The sequence below is a fragment of the Lissotriton vulgaris genome, chromosome 6 (genome assembly GCF_964263255.1).
Source record: "Lissotriton vulgaris chromosome 6, aLisVul1.2, whole genome shotgun sequence".
Lineage (NCBI taxonomy): Eukaryota > Metazoa > Chordata > Amphibia > Caudata > Salamandridae > Lissotriton > Lissotriton vulgaris.
This window is the reverse complement of record NC_141694.1, coordinates 619,537,290-619,553,523: the sequence shown is the minus strand read 5'-3', so window position 1 is coordinate 619,553,523 and position 16,234 is coordinate 619,537,290. Positions and strand designations below refer to the sequence as shown.

The 16,234-nt window shown below is 45.5% G+C and overlaps 1 protein-coding gene across 1 annotated transcript in view; it reads right to left on the bottom strand.

The window, feature by feature from the left end:
* Window positions 1-16,234, bottom strand: part of LOC147707790 (cystatin-like) — a 50,837-nt gene that overhangs the window by 12,101 nt on the left and 22,502 nt on the right. The window contains exon 2 of the mRNA XM_086926638.1: window positions 4,067-4,180. Coding sequence (XP_086782764.1) covers window positions 4,067-4,180 — 114 coding nt within the window. The remainder of the gene's footprint in view (window positions 1-4,066; window positions 4,181-16,234) is intronic.

Sequence of the window (16,234 nt, the reverse complement as noted above, 5' to 3'; positions counted from 1 at the left end):
TTCCATGGGTTTGCGTTGGCTGTTATTGGCCCAGAAGGTGCCTGTTTTGTGACTTACACGCAGTTCTGTACCTCCTTGGCTGTCTTCCTCCAACTGGAGCGGTCTATGGGCGATGCGGCCTGTTTCCCCTCTGTGAGCCGTGAATCCCAATTTGACCTAGCTTTGTTTCCTGTGCATTCTCCACTATGCCCATTGCTTAGGTTCTTGGTAGTTGCTTTTCCCATTGTATCTGCTGACATTTGGTCATCCGAGCATTCTAAGCATCTTGTCCTAATGGGAGGTATTGCTTATAAGTAAACTCCCATGCTATCCTATGGGACAGATAGCCTTTCCATAGTGGAAAATTAAACACACTGTAATTCACTAGCAGGACATGTCACACACACCAGTACATGTCCTACCTTTAATATACACGGTACCCTGCCCACAGGGGTACCTTGGGCTTACCTTAGGGGTGACTTGCATGTAAGAGAAGTAAAGATTAGGGCCTGGGAAGTTGGTGCACTTGCCAGGTCGACATGGCAGTTACAAACTGCATGCAGACACCGCAGTGGCAGATCTGAAACCCTTTTTAGGGCAGCTTGGGTGAGTGGCACAATCAGTACTGCAGGCCCACCAGCAGCATTTGATTTATAGGCCCTGGCACCCCCAGTGCACTTTACTTACTAGTAAATCAAACATGCCAATCATGGAAACACCAATCCATAATACAATTTACAATAGGAGCACTTCCACTTTAACACTGAACAGCAGTGAGAAAGTGCGCAGAGACACTAAACCAGTAAAACAGGGTCAAAACTAGGAGGTAAGAAAGGAAAAAAACAGGGAAACATGCCAAAAGACTCCAGGTCTAACGGAGGCATTTATGGTTGTCGATAGTGAGGAGAACCAGTTTCTAGAAAATGTTGTCAGAAGGAGTCCTTATGCCTAAAAAGTTTGATAAGAGGGTCTCGGCATCAAAAAAAGTGAAGACCTCTGCTCTAGAGAGAGGTACTACTGGAAAGGGGACACTCTCCCTTTCCAACTGTGCCTCCCATGAGCATATCGGTGCTCAGGGAGCTGAACTGTAACCCAGAGTGCCAATCAAACTGAAAGCAGCCGGAGGCTTTAAGGTCCTGCTGCTTTTCTTTGAATTTTCAGCTCCCACTGCATGTTGTGCTTTATATCTCGGGCTGCTCTTTGCAGCCCAAATGGGAATCCATCTGGTGCAAGTACCAGGGGGGTTTCCTGCCCTTAGTGTGAAGATGTAATGTTCTCCGTCATACATAGGTATTGTAGAGGATGTAAATGTCACGTTGCCTGACTTAAGGGCTTAATTTAACAACAGACAAACAAAGCTGCAGAGTGCTCAAAACTCATGGTTACTGCTCACATCTTGCTATGCCCCTCAGCGTCCAAGGTATTAAAAATGCTATTCCATTTCTTTCATATGTCTTTTATATTGCTCCAAAGAAAACAAGCATTGGCATAGTCAATAGGTTTCGCCTTTGGGACCTTATAAGTGTTTAGTTATCCAGCACAATATCCTCGGTGCAACAAAATCAACTCTTGCATGGCTAAACACTTATAAGGTCCCAAAGGCGAGACCTATTGGCTATGTCAATGCTGGTCTTCACAAGGAGAGAGGGGCAGCCAGTCCCTCCGGGTGGCCCCCTTTTATGGGACTAATGGTTGAACTGGGAGGCTGAGGGTCTTGAGGGGTGAGAAGGACAAACATCATGTGCCTTCTGAAGTGTTATTTTTCCGCCTCCTGAGCCCCCGCTGGGGGACACACATGCGTCAAAGGGAACCCTGTGGGGGTACAGTTGTCTGTTGACTCCACTGGATAGCACCATACCCCACCCCTGCCATCTGTGTGCTGGAAGCACAGAGAACTGGGCACCACTTGGCCCTTCGCCAGGCGCATATGTAATGGCCGCTACAGTCCACAGCACTTAGAAGTCTGCACTGTGATTTAAAGTGCTACAAGAAAACATATAAAGCGCTATAGTGAAACGATGCTGAAGGATACTCCCCTCCCTCTCCCCGAAACACTGCTAACTCTGCCTTCTATGTGCATCGTGGCACCCTTATGGCAGTAACTACCCCTTCACCCCTCCCTTGGGCGGCGCCACAGAACATTTCGAAGAATCCTCACTATTTGTTAACACTTAAAGCTTCAGGCAGGGGGGCACATCCATACTGGAGGGGGATAAGGAAGCTTATCCTAGAGGCTCTGTTGACTGTATCTAGGGTGGAGGGCTTGCACGGGCCCAGCTGTGAAATTAACATTACATACGCTTGCGTATTATGGCCCAGTAATGTATTCTCGGGGTTCTGGCGCTTTTCACAGGGGGAGGGGCTGAAGCCTTTTGAGCCCAATGGGCGTTGCGCACCTGTACATACATGTATATTGCATGTTGTATTAGTTCACTGCTGGTAGCAGGCTGCTGGTGCTCGGTATCCAGAGCGTCCAGAAGGTGCAGTCGAGAGGAAATGGGCAATAAAAGCAGCGCGGGCCGTCCAAGGAACACACAGAGGTGACGGCTGGCGGACCATTACTGGGCAGTAATTGCACCCAGCGATGTTTGTTGTTTTCCCTCCACCCCCAGTAAATGCCACTTAATTATCTACATCTGGCGATAAGCGGTGTTCATTCAAAGTGTAAAAACACACGCATTTTGTCATCTCCACGAAAGAGGTCTGTCACTCCCCAGGCGATAGGCTGTCGAATGAAGGATGAATGGCTGAGTTGTACCCTCCAGCCCTCCAACTTTTGGCCTTCATTTTGTACGCAGGTTTCAATAAACCCCTGGTGTGCCTCATTTTACTGTGTAGTGTGTATTCATTAATTATGCATGAAGTGTCCAAACACAGCGCGTGGAGTCCATACATGTTCAAGGTAAGCACACCTGCCCCTTCCGTATAACGAGTCGCCATAGCGTGTACTGTTTAACCGTTATCAAATATTCAGCAGTTTCCCAGCCCCAGACTTTGATTTTTTGGGTTCCTATTCGTTATTTTTGTGTGTCTCACATGTAGCCCGTCCACGGTGTGTCCTGAGTGAAAGTGAAAGCGCTGCGTTTGGAGGAAAAGTGCACCAGGGCCAGTGCAACCACCATCTGTTTCCAATTACCACGACAGAGAGACGCGGGCACGATAATTGAAAACAGATGGCGCCGCTGCTCACCCCTGAGACACATAGGCTATGGGAGGGAACATTTAAAGATAAGGCAGGACATAGCCGAGCCTTTGGTCATTTGCGAGCTTTCTTTTGTGGAAGCCTTACGCAAATGTCCAATCAAATGTGTGGCCGAAAAATAAAAACATGAGGAAAAGATGTGCGAGATGGAAGTCCTTACTAGAAGCGTCGCAGAGCGGCGCATGCGCGCTGGCTCAGGCAAGACCTAAAAAGGAGCAAAGTGTTCAGAAGTAGATTTAAAGGAGCCAGTGGAAACCACTCACATGCAACTGTTTCTGGTAAATACATGGGCTTTATCAAGGTCACATGACTTCATTGATAGCCTACATACACACACACACAACTAGATTCTTTTCAGGTGCCTTCCAATACGTGCTAAATTAAATATTCCACTTAATACAAGAATTGTTCATTAAAGTGCATTATGGGATATAGAGCTGAAGTTTGATCTTTGTATTCCAATAATATATTTGTGTAACATAAAAGCGGAAAATAGCCGAATTTTGTTTGTGAAGAACTTCAGACCACATTTCCTATGTATCCAGCACGTATATAAAATAATGGCTTCAAAAGGCTGTATTTCAGTACAAAAAAATACTTGACACTGAGCGCACGACTTATTTATAAAAGGATCACCTTCCACCTTTGCATTTGTCTGTTTAATAGGCATAATCAGAAATTACACGATTCTAAATAGTACTCATTTTAGTGATCCTAAAGATCTAATGCAAGTTGTAAATGACAGCAGGCAAGATGGCAGAGAATAACAATTATGGCTTTCAAAAAATAGGCTACGGTTTCATCAGAAGGTCATTCTTAGCTTCTGAGAACAGCGGGTTTCTTTAATGCATAACCAAGGTATCAAAATAGAAGTATGCACAGTACCTTTAACATCTCCGGTGCATTGTGAAGCGCACAATTTTCAACCACTACAAAGGCGTTTTTGCAAGTAGTCCGGGCCATCTTAACTGTGATGAAGTATTTGAGCCCACCCACAATCTTAAAAAGAAGAAAAAAAATAATCACGAAGACTGTCTCGCTGAGGAGAGAAGCCGATATGTATACATTTAATGGCACAAAAACGGTTAGAAATGTTCATCTATCCAGCAGGGCTAATGACATGTATGCAACTGCATTGCTACTCACATGAAAATACGTTACACAAATATTCAACATACTTGTTTAATTAAAAGAAGAAGAAAGCAGCAGTATAAATCGTATCTCAGACCACACAGAGAAGTGAGATTGTTTCCTGTGGATTGTACACGTTGAGGCTTTTGAAGATGTTAAAGCGAAGAAAGCGTTTTAAGATTTCAAGGTGCATAAGAACTGCAAGAATGAATAGCCGAATTTAACTGGCAAGGGCTCACACATATTAAACATACAATTGCAATTAACTGAGGACTTTCCATCAATGTAAAGTTGATTTTTAAATGCTAAAGTTGTTTTTTATTGGAGAGACAACAGAAAATCTATATATTTCAATTCCTGGCAATACACGTCAATAGATGTCAATACCTATCAAAACAGAAGTAGTCACAATTTATAATACAGAGGTTCTGAGAAAAAAGTATCACACAATGTAGTAAGGCAATTAGAGTAGCACCTGTGACAATAATGAAGGTGAGTTTATACAGATAATACAAAATAATGGGACGAGAAAAGAAAGCAAAACCCGAGAAAGAAAACCGGATAAGGGGAGGGAACAAGGAAGGAAGGAATAAATCACACTCAAAAAGAAGCAGGGCCTGTTACTGGTGTGGGATAATTTTTACTGAGGGTTGATTTTTATTTAGGTAAAACTCTAATTTTGACTAAAATAGACGGGACGATTTGGTACTGAATTTACTGTTGTGTGTAATGTTGTCCGCACTTTTGGTTAAACATATGCAGGCCCACCGGGAATGATATGAGATGTTGTGGTTTTTCCAATTTGTAAGGATGGTTTTAATGCAGATAGTGAGTAACGAATCTAGGGGACAAAGGTCCCAAATGTCAAGATTGCGATTAAGTGTAATTGTCAATGGACCTAGGTGTAATGTCATGGAGCCCATGCATATCGAGTGACCACACAGACACAGTTGGTTACTTAGTAGAACAGGGCTCCGTGTGCCCAGCCCTTTTATTATCAGGGGCATATGTCCTGTGACGCCTGTGCTGGATGGGTGAGGGGTTGGGCGTGAGCCATCCCACAGGGAGTGGCTGGCGACAGAACAACTAGAACAGTGACCAGCAGGTTACTACACTAGGGAGATTATTATATGGTTCAAAGCAAGAGGTATAAATGTAATGTATGGTCTCTTCAAGTTTCTTCCAGCCAGGCTTAATATGTTCGCAGCAGAAGAGTAGATGGTCTATGTTAGAACTGGGGGTCTCTATTTGGCTGAGGTAGGTACCTTAGTCCAAAATAACCCCTGCACACCCCCTGGTAGCTTGGCATGAGCAGCCAGGCATATCTCCAAGGCAATGTGTAAAGTATTTGCAACCACACTTACAGTAACACAGTTATATCACCACAAATGGACACCACACTGGTTTCATAAAACTAACGGTATTTTTATAAAAAGGAATACGATGACACCAAATGATAGAAATCCAACATATGCGTATTTGTAATATTTTGCTTTGCCGGTAATTAGGCAAACAATCACTTGTAGGTTCTTGAAGTATTAATGAGCAATCCAAGATCTCTAATGCCGTCCTAATGCAAAGCAATGCAGTTCGTAATGTAGTAATAAAAACGTCCTTAATGCAAGAATCAGGCAGTTCGCAATGCAGGAATCAGGGGGTTCGCAATGCAGGAATCAGGGGGTTCGCAATGCAGGAATCAGGGGGTTCGCAATGCAGGAATCAGGGGGTTCACAATGCAGGAATCAGGGGGTTCACAATGCAGGAATCAGGGGGTTCGTAATGCAAGAATAACGTGGTAAGCCAATCTGCGCGGTCAACTCGGGCACCACTAGGCCCCAACAGCAGAGAAAACTGTCGTAATCTTAAAGGGGTGGCCCGGAACTGCTGGGCAGGTACGGGCCACTCGGGAACTTGGCGTGTCTAACGCGCTGCAGCGGAAGAGAGATCGGAGCACCCCTGTACTCCTCCTACACTCCTCCCCAGGCCACACACGCTTGCGGCTTCCGACTGCAGTCAAAGCCTTACCTGGGGGGGGGGGGGGGGGCGGCGCTTCCTAGCTCTCTCTTTCTGCTCGGCGGACGTCCTGCTGGGCGATCCTGATCACTTTGCAGCTCTGTTGCTAGGCGAGGCTGTAGCCAGACGGATTACAGCACTGCCTTCTCCTTCGTTGACTTTCTTGGGCAGAATCCTTTCGACGAACATCGATCATGATCCCTTTCACCTTGTAGCTTCCGTAGCATCAAGAAATCCTTTAGCACGTTGCAGCTCAGGCCGGCGGCGACGATCTTTACTCGCAGCCTCAGTTATGATGAAGGCTCGGGCGCCAAACAGTAATGCAGCAGCGTGGACAACGTTTCACGCTGCGGGGCAATATAGTCACAGGATACTTCGTAAGCAGCACCACTGACCACACAGCAGTCTCAGGCGTGCAAAAAGCACACGCACACAGCGTGGCTGAGACAAAGTATTTAGTTTCAAGTAAGCCTTTAGCATGTTGCGGCTCGGGTCGGCAGCTGCGATCTCTACTCACAGCCTCAGTTATGATGACGGCTCGGGCCACAAACAGCAATGCAGCAGCATGGACGTTGTTTCACGCTGCGGGGCAATATGGTCCCGGGGCACCTCGTAAACAGCACTACAGACCGCACAGCAGTCTCAGGCATGCAAAAAGCCCATGCACACAGCGCAGCTGAGACACACTAGAAAACTTTTATGTTCCTGAGTTTCCACAACAGGGGACAAGCTCTGGTCAGGCCCTTGGAGACAAGTTACTTCAGGAAACAGCACACAGCACAGTCATCTCAAGCAGGGGGACACAGCACACAGCAAAGTCCCTTGTCCTCTCCTCAGTCAAATCAGCAAACTGCAGGACCGCCCCAGAACACACAGCAAGGGCAGTCCTTCTCTTCAGTCTCTTCAGCTGTTTTTCTTTGGCAGAGGTTTCTCTTGATCACAAAGTAGTTTCTTTTTTTTCAGTATGGATTTCAGTCTTGAGTTCAGGGGTTTTAGCTCTTACATTTATACCCCTAAATGTCTCTGAGGTTTTTGTGTTCAGGGGGCTCTGACCCCGGTCCAAACCAGGGGTGGGCGTCTTCCTGCCAGTGCACCCCCTCTTCCTTTGATATTCAGGGTCAGGGGCCCGGACGCTCAGCAGGAGGTGGAGCCATCCTCCGGGGCAGCAACACAGCCCTCTTCACATCCACATCAAACGCAGGCCAGCCTGTTGCGGTCTCACCTACTCCTCCCTGGGGTCATGACACTTCCCAGACCCTGTCATATCCAAACCCAGACAGGCAATACACAACCAGGCAGCGGTACAGAGGATGGTTTAAGACAAGAAACCAGCCACTTCCAAAAGCGTGGTTACTAAACACACATATACACTATAGGGATGTCTGATGGGCATGAAAAGGGAAGGCAAGGTCTGGCAATTGGGTACACTTGCCAGGACAACAAGGCAGTTAATAAACTGTGCGCAGGCACTGCAATGTCAGGCCTGAGATCTCTTCTTAGGGCTACTAGTGTGGGTGGCACAATTAGTACTGCAGGCCCACTAGTAGCATTTGCATTACCAGCCCTGGCACACATAGAGCACATTACTAGTAAGGCAAACATACCAATTATGGAAAACCAATTACCATAACACTTTATACAGGGAGCACTTGCACTTTGACAATTGTCAGTAGTGGCAAAGAGCTCAAAGCATCTAAATCGGCAACATAATGTCAGAAAAAGGTCTAGGAGGAAGGCAAATTTTTTAAGGAACTTTACCCAAAAAGGGCCAAGTCCAACAGTCTAAATTACTAGGGGATTGATCGCAGTGCCAGCAGGAATAGGAGTCTTTTAGTCCAAGTCTCAGCAGGAGACCAAAAAGCTCTATTGACGGTCCAGTATTTACATTGGTAAAGTATGGGTTGAATTTTTGAGTGAATTAGAAAGTACCAGATTTAATCCCAAGTAGAAGCCGAGGGTAGAACTGATAGAATGGAAAGAGCAAGATTCCACCCATTTATTTTGAACAATTTCTTTGTTTGGGCTGTTGGGTTTATATTATTATAGAAGTAGGATGGGGCTTATTTTCCACAGATTCAAGTAATTTGGTAGTAGGTAAAGTTTGGCAAACCAAAACCTCCTTTATATGTATGAATCCCGTAGTTTCCATAAAGATATTCTAGCATGTTTGCCTTTCCATATAAATTCAGAAACTAAAACGTTAATGGATTTGTGGAAACAGTCTGTGAGCTTCACAGAGAACATACTCAAAATTAAATTAATTTGAGGAGCAATCATCATTTTAACCATCTTGATACCCTCCACAATGAGTGCCCACAAGTCTACTACTTTTTCTTTAAGACAGTAGGGTACTACTTTTAATATGAGTTTTCCTTAATAAAATTCATGAATTCAATACCTAGGTATTTTAGTTTGGATGGTTGGCATTTCAGGTTAGCTTGATGAGCCAAGTGTTGAAGGCAAAGCATATGCCTAGGTATTTTAGTTTGGATGGTTGGCATTTCAGGTTAGCTTGATGAGCCAAGTGTTGAAGGCAAAGCATATGCATCAATGTAAAGTTATATGTACTGAAATGCACCAGAAACAGTTGGGTTGAAAAAATCTAATATAAATTAACAGTCAAATTTAGACTAGAACTTCCCAAAACACGGCACCTCAATTGTTATAGGATTCACCACAATGTTTTTTTAAAATTACCCACAATTGAGGTTTACTCTTTCCTCAGTCTGATTACTTCAGGCTCCCTTCCATTGATGTGTTGGGGCCTTCACTGTATTAGCTAATCAGGAAAGATGGGCTCTGTCTACCAATATAACCTGCACATATGTTAACCTTAGGCTTATACAGTTTTAAAAGGGTGATCAATACAATTTTAGAAGGGGACTTGAAGCCCCGCCCTTGATTCCTATTGGCTTGCGTCATAGTGCATTGTAAGCGCAGGCTTCTCATTGTAAAGGAGGCTTCTTAGTCCCTCCTGGTTACCGCCCTGTCCACTTTTGGCCCGCCCACCCGGACTGGATCTTTTACGTGCGGCGTGATACGGTCTCCTTTAACTGGTCCGTACGTACTCTTCTCCACCATACTTGACCCGGCTCGCAGTCTTGTTAGGTTGTTCAAACGTTGTGCTGTTCAACCTGTGAACACGCGGTCTTTTGTCATGCGTTTTACTGTTGGTTCAGGTTCTGCTGTCATCGTCTCGGTCGTCGGGTCCGTAATAGAGCCAAGTTGTTATGAGGTTAGTCGGGACCTCTTCCCCACATGCCCCGGGATATATTTCCCTCCGTCATGGGGATGGCCTGCTGCTCGGCGAAGAGCCATGGCTGGTTCTTAACAAATGTTAACTTTATTGATTGTATTATTTACTTTTAGTGCGTGCACGCCACTGGTTTAACCTGGCGCACAGTTCATGGGCCACGCGCATACATTTTATGCACACAACGCCGCGCTTGTTGTTTATTTACTGGTCCCGTAGCCGCACTCGAGCTTTGCTGTAAACATTGTAAGCTAAAGCGCGGGTGCTGCGGTTGCTTAAACACTAAAGAAAGAAAAAATATATCTTTCTCCATTTCTTGACTTTTTAAGCCATTGCCGCACCCGCGCTTTAGCTTACGATGTTTACATTTAAAGCATGAGTGCGGCTATGGGATCAGTAAATGAACAAGCACCTTTAGCTAGTCCAGTTTTTTTTTTTAAATCAACAATGTGCATGATGGGATTTTAAAACGATCTAATTTTAAAATAAAAACAAATATCCCAGAATGCAGGTGCCTCGCATAATTCGGGCCACTTCGTAGCCATGCAATGGACTGGTGTCAATTGGATGGCAGTAAAAAGTCAGTGCTGACTTTTCAGTGAAAGAATTAAAAATGCTGGCATTTGCCTTTACAGTTACTCTATTATAATTACGGGCCTATGAATCCCAGCATGCTTAGTGCTGATGGCAAAAACAAATTGATAAGACACACTCATAGATGTATATTCCTACTCTATTTCTACTACGAAGATGTTTGCTACCATAGTTTGTGGACCTGTTGTGATTGACATCTCCTCCTGAGGCGTGAGCCGGGAAGTTGCTGTATTTTGTGTTCTGATTTACTTTACTTTGCATGCTTTTATTAGCTGTTCATCCGGCTTTTTAATCTCACTTGTTTTAGCTTGAATACGAAGCTCATCCACTGTTCTGATTCTACATTTAATGTGATTTCCTCGGCTTGACTGAAAAGCGGTGGTTATATCCTCCCTTCGCCCCCCTTGCTGCTCGCTTGTTTGAAAATCGTTTCCTCCGTCCCCAAGACTCTCACCTACCTCAGCCGATCTTAACGCTGAGTTAGCGCTGTCTTGGGTGGCCGGAATTACTCCCGCGACCATCTTTGATTGGGGTAGCCTTCGAAGGCACCCGATTGGCCAGTATAAAAGGACATTACTGGATTGGTTCTCTAACCTTTTGTGATTGACATCCCCTCCTGAGGCGTGAGCCGGGAGGTTGCTGTATTTTGTGTTCTGATTTACTTTACTTTGCACGCTTTTATTAGCTGTTCATCCAGCTTTTTAATCTCACATGTTTTTGCTTGAATACGAAGCTCATCCACTGTTCTGATTCTGCATTTAATGTGATTTCCTCCGCTTGACTAAAAAGCGGTGGTTATATCCTCCCCTCGCCCCCCTTGCTGCTCGCTTGTTTGAAAATTGTTTCCTCCGTCCCCAAGACTCTCACCTACCTTAGCCGATCCTAACGCTGAGTTAGCGCTGTCTTGGGTGGGCGGAATTACTCCTGCGGCCATCTTTGATTGGGGTAGCCTTCGAAGACACCCAATTGGCCAGTATAAAAACGGAAGGCTATGCCTCCGCGCAGCGGACACGATCAGCGGACGCGCCGGAACTGTGCTGGAGTCGTGCCAGAGTCCTGCCCGTCTGCGCCCGTCAGCGACCAGACTGCGACCACAGACGCAGGTATTCTTACTCTCAGTAATCCCCCCCCCGCCTATGACAGTGCCACGCTCAAGTCCCTGAAGCCCCGACATTGTATTCTACCTTCGATCACACCCACGGATGTTAGCCCCCTTTTACCTCTTATAAAATGTTCCTCAGAACACCCTGACGACCTAAAGCATAACTGCCTTTTCCTGCAAACAACCCCGAACTTGGCACGATTAAAAGCTGGTTTGTTAAATTGCCGTTCCCTAGTAAAACATTCCCATGATATTGCCCACACTTTGGAAGAGGACAAATGGGATCTGTTGTTTCTTACCAAGACTTGGTTAGGAGATGATACTAATCCTGCGTTACACTTAGCCATCCCCTCCTGCTATAGTATATTGTGTGCTAATAGACAGTGCTCACATCCTGGGGGCGGTGTTGCCATCATAAACAGATCCCACTGGACCATTTCCTCTTTCCCCTACAATCAATTGGAACGCATTGAAGCACTCCCTTTTTGTATCAAAACAGCGCCTAACTTTACCTTCTCTGGTCTTTTGGTTTACCGTCCCCCCAATTCTAAAATATCTCATCTCCCTGCATTCCTAGACTATGTTCTACAAGCCACACTGCGATACGCCAGTTTCACTCTCCTTGGGGACTTTAATCTCCACGTTGACAATACCTTGGATTCTACCTCCCTTAATTTTCTGTCCACCTTTTCAGATGGAGGACTAAACCAACTTATTAGTTGCCCTACACATAAAGCGGGCCACACCCTCGATCTGATCTGCACCAACTTGGACGGTCTGGCCATTTGTGATCCTGTTCCAGTGATCTGGTCGGATCACCTTCTTGTCCCTTTTTCGTTTTCTTGGCATCGGTCAAACTACAGGGCAGAAATTGGAGCAAGATCTCCCCTGACAGCCTTGCGTCTCATCTCCAACCTACTGACCTCTTAGATACGAGTTCTGATCTAGATACTCGCTTGACCAACTTTAACGGTCGGATCTCCTCCGTAAATCGACCTTCTTGCCCCAACCAGGCCCATTAAAACCTACCGCTCCGCTCCATCTGCCCCATGGTACTCCAATGACCTCCGAAAACTCAAATCAGAAGGTAAACGCCTCGAGAGACGTTGGAGAATAACCTATTCACCTAATCGCAAATCTCTCTATAAGTCTGCCTTGAAAAATTATAGGAAAAAGATCATTGAACATAAAATAATTTTTCTTGAAGAAAAAATCAACCGTTCACAAGGCTCATCTAGGGAAATATTTGATACAGTCAGATCTTTTACGGATCCCTTGGCTTTAAAACTCCCTCCAGTGGTGTCGCAGACTCTTTGCGATAGCCTTTCTGATTTTTTTTAGAATAAAGTAGTCACCATTTACGATTCCTTTCCCAGTAACACCCAGGTAAACAAAAGTTCCATTAACTCTCCTATCTCTGGTCCTGGATGTACCTTCTCCAACTTTTCAGAAATTACTCTGGAACAATCTCTTATGGAACTTCTAAAAAGCAAATCCGGCTCTCCTCTTGACCCTTGGCCTGCTAAGCAATACAAGTCCTTAGCACCCATTCTTAATCACACCTTGAATGGGATCTGGAATGACTCGCTACAGATGGTATTATTCCCAGATTCCTGGAAGCATGCGCGACTAGTCCCCATAATCAAGAAAGCCAACGCCGACCCGAGCGAACCCTCCAACTACAGGCCAATTTCTCTTTTACCAGCCCCCGCTAAAGTGCTCGAAAGACTCGCTCAGCAACAATTAGAGGGTTTTTTAGAAACATCAGGTGCCTACCATGACTCTCAGCACGGTTTTAGGCCAGGATACAGCACTGAGTCTGCACTAATCGAAATGGCAGATGCAGTACGATGGAGGTTGGACGAGGGATCAAGAGCGGTGTTGGTGCTGCTGGACCGGTCAGCAGCATTCGACACCGTCTCCCACCCCCTCCTCCTAGACCGCCTCCAATCTAAGGGTATCCAGGGCACGGCCTTAAAATGGATCTCATCTTTTTTGTCCAACCGTACGCAGGAAGTGTTAACTCCCCCATTCACCTCAGATAGCCGCCCGCTTCGGTGGGGAGTCCCTCAAGGCTCCTCGCTGAGCCGCCTTCTATTTAATGTTTATTTTTCACCCCTTTTCGATATCGCCCAAACTGGAATAAAGGCCACCTCTTACGCCGATGATATTCAACTTTTGTTTTCATTCAATAGCATTACCCCCACAACCTTTGATCCCCTAAAAAACTGCCTCCGCACAATCGCTCAGTGGATGGACAACAATTTTTTAAGGCTAAACGCAGGAAAAACAGAGGTACTCTTCTTCCACCAGCCGTCTCCACTTGACCCCAACATCTGGTGGCCTATTGATTTGAGTGCTCCCCCTCTGCCTTAAGACTCTGTGAAAAATTTAGGGGTTAGATGGGACTCCAACCTCACACTCCACCATCAAGCCCACACAGTCTCCACTGCATGCTTCGCCAAGATCAGAATGGTAAAATAGTTTATCCACTTCTTGCCCAGCAACACCAGAAAGATTGTAGTCCAGGCGTTGATTACTTCGCACCTGGACTACGCCAACGGCCTGTATACTGGCCTGTCTGTGGGTCTCTGTCATCGCCTCTAGACAGTCCAGAATGCTGCAGTCCGACTGGTTGGTGGTATCCCCTTACGGGAGCACATTTCGCCCCACCGTCGTAGACTTCATTGGCTGCCGATACATAAAAGGGCAGAATTCAAGGCTCTGGTACTGGCTCACCGTGCATTGAGAGGCAAGGGCTCTGCCTATCTTTCCACCGGTTTGATTCCTTATAACAACATTAGGACTCTTCGTTCCTCCTCAAAAAATCTCCTCACTGTTCCCAGATTTAGGAAAACTCGCTCACGCGGGAAAACTTTCCAAGTGTTGACCTCGGCCCTCTGGAACAGGCTACCAAATGCCATTCGGTTGATTCAGGACGAACAACCTTTCCGGAGAGCCCTAAAAACTCACCTGTTTGTCTTCTTAATAACATCTTAGCCAGCATGAGATCACACAGGAGCGCCGGGACACCCCGTTGGGGTATCTGTGCGCGATATCAAAATACACTAAATAAATAAATAAATAAATAAAAATATTCAACAGTGGCGCGCTCTGCAGCTTAGTAGCGTGTTACTTGTGCTATGTGTAGCAAGCTTGCGATGTGTCCTTCTTGTATTGCATGCTGAATTAATTTAAATTTCAAAGATCTCTTGACATAAAGGAATTTTGGTGCTGCCCCCAACTATGGAAGCAAAAAAGCATTTAAGATGTGCTCCGAGATGGTTGTTCCTCTATAACAAAATATGGATTTCACAAGTGCCTAGAAGCAATGCGGTGTGCGCTATACAAACATACAGCAAACAAAAACAAGCATTGAAATCGAGCATGAAATAAAAGTAAGCAAGATAGATTTTAGCGCATACAAATTGGAGCGGTTTATTGACATAATAGGTTGTATTTCAAGAGGCTAGAGCTGCGCATTTTAGGAGAAATCATCTATACACCTGTATGACTGGGAGAGAGAAAGGCTGTAATCCTTGGTTAATATTTGCACTAGCCCAGTCACAAAACAGACTCCTTCACAGCCCAGCCCCTGAGGCAGCTCCTCCCTGTCATCAGTCGTACACAAGCATTTGCCATGCGAGAGGTCTCGCATTAACAAGAGTTTGAGCTATTGGCATTGGTTTGATAGAGGGCGGGCATACACCAGACGACAGGGATGCACTTCTAAACTAAGTGGGGGACCATGGGAGAAAATAGTGAGTTAAAAGGCCATTAAAGGTGTCAGCTTAAATTTAATAGTGCTGGCATCTATATGTTAGTTTAAAATAAGGTGATCGGTGTAATGGGGATATTATTGTCCCCCCATCGCTGTCAATGAGGTCAACATGTATCTGCCTGTAGGCCTAGTCGGGTCCGCGGCATTCATCAGGACCGTTACAACAAAAAAGAAGAACGAGCTTCACTCTAACCACACTATGGGGAGAGTATTTCCAATCAGTGGGGTGATGAGGATCACACTCCACTGTGAAATGGTTGAATTCTAAATCTCTAAATGAGGTCAGAATGGCCCTATAGGAGGAAGAGGGCAGGAGATGCCTTAGGTCCAATGTGTCACTCAACGTGGTCTCCTCCTCTATGCCTAGGTCAGCGCACCTCCGCTCCTCGCCTGGTAAATGACAATGCCTTTTATTTATGTTTTGGTTTTTAAAACCCATGAGGCACAGGGTTAAGTCTGATTTGCATATGGCCATGTCTGAACTGGGTTGGCTTTGTGAGCAAAATAACGATGGATTAAAACCAGATCTGTGACTGGGGGTGAATGTATTGCCATTGTGCAACATTCCGTCCATCATCTTGTGTGTTTTGCTGTTCACCCTATGTGGGAAGGGTATGCCCAGGCATGGGTCCCTTGCTCACTAAGCCACTGGAGTCAAGCTATCCTGGCTGAAAACGGCTGATAGCCATAAACCGGTCCTAGGATGCTTGATTCCGGTCCAGGAAAGACATGGCTTGGCAGTTCGGGCTGGACTGTTCCCATGAGGCACAGGGCCAAGACTGATTTGCATATGGCAATGTCTGAACTGGGGTGGCTTGGTGAGCAAAATAACGATGGATTAAACCCAGATCTGTGACTGGGAGTGAATGTTTTGCCATTGTGCAACATTCCGTCCATCATCTTGTGTGATTTACAATGCCAATGGCATAACTCACGTAAGTGTGAGACCTATTGCATTACAAAGGTTTGTTTTAAACGCAGTAAGCTCCAACAACACGCAACTGGGGGAACCTTGTCAAAAGCATGCACAATAGCAACCCTCTTGTTCTATGTTGATCTTCCTACTTTAATGCCCAAGCAATAAAGACTTAATTTTCCCCAAATGATTCTGAACAGATACCTTAAATTTCCTTAACAACATCACGCATTTTGTGTGCTGTTATAGGATAGGTCAATGTC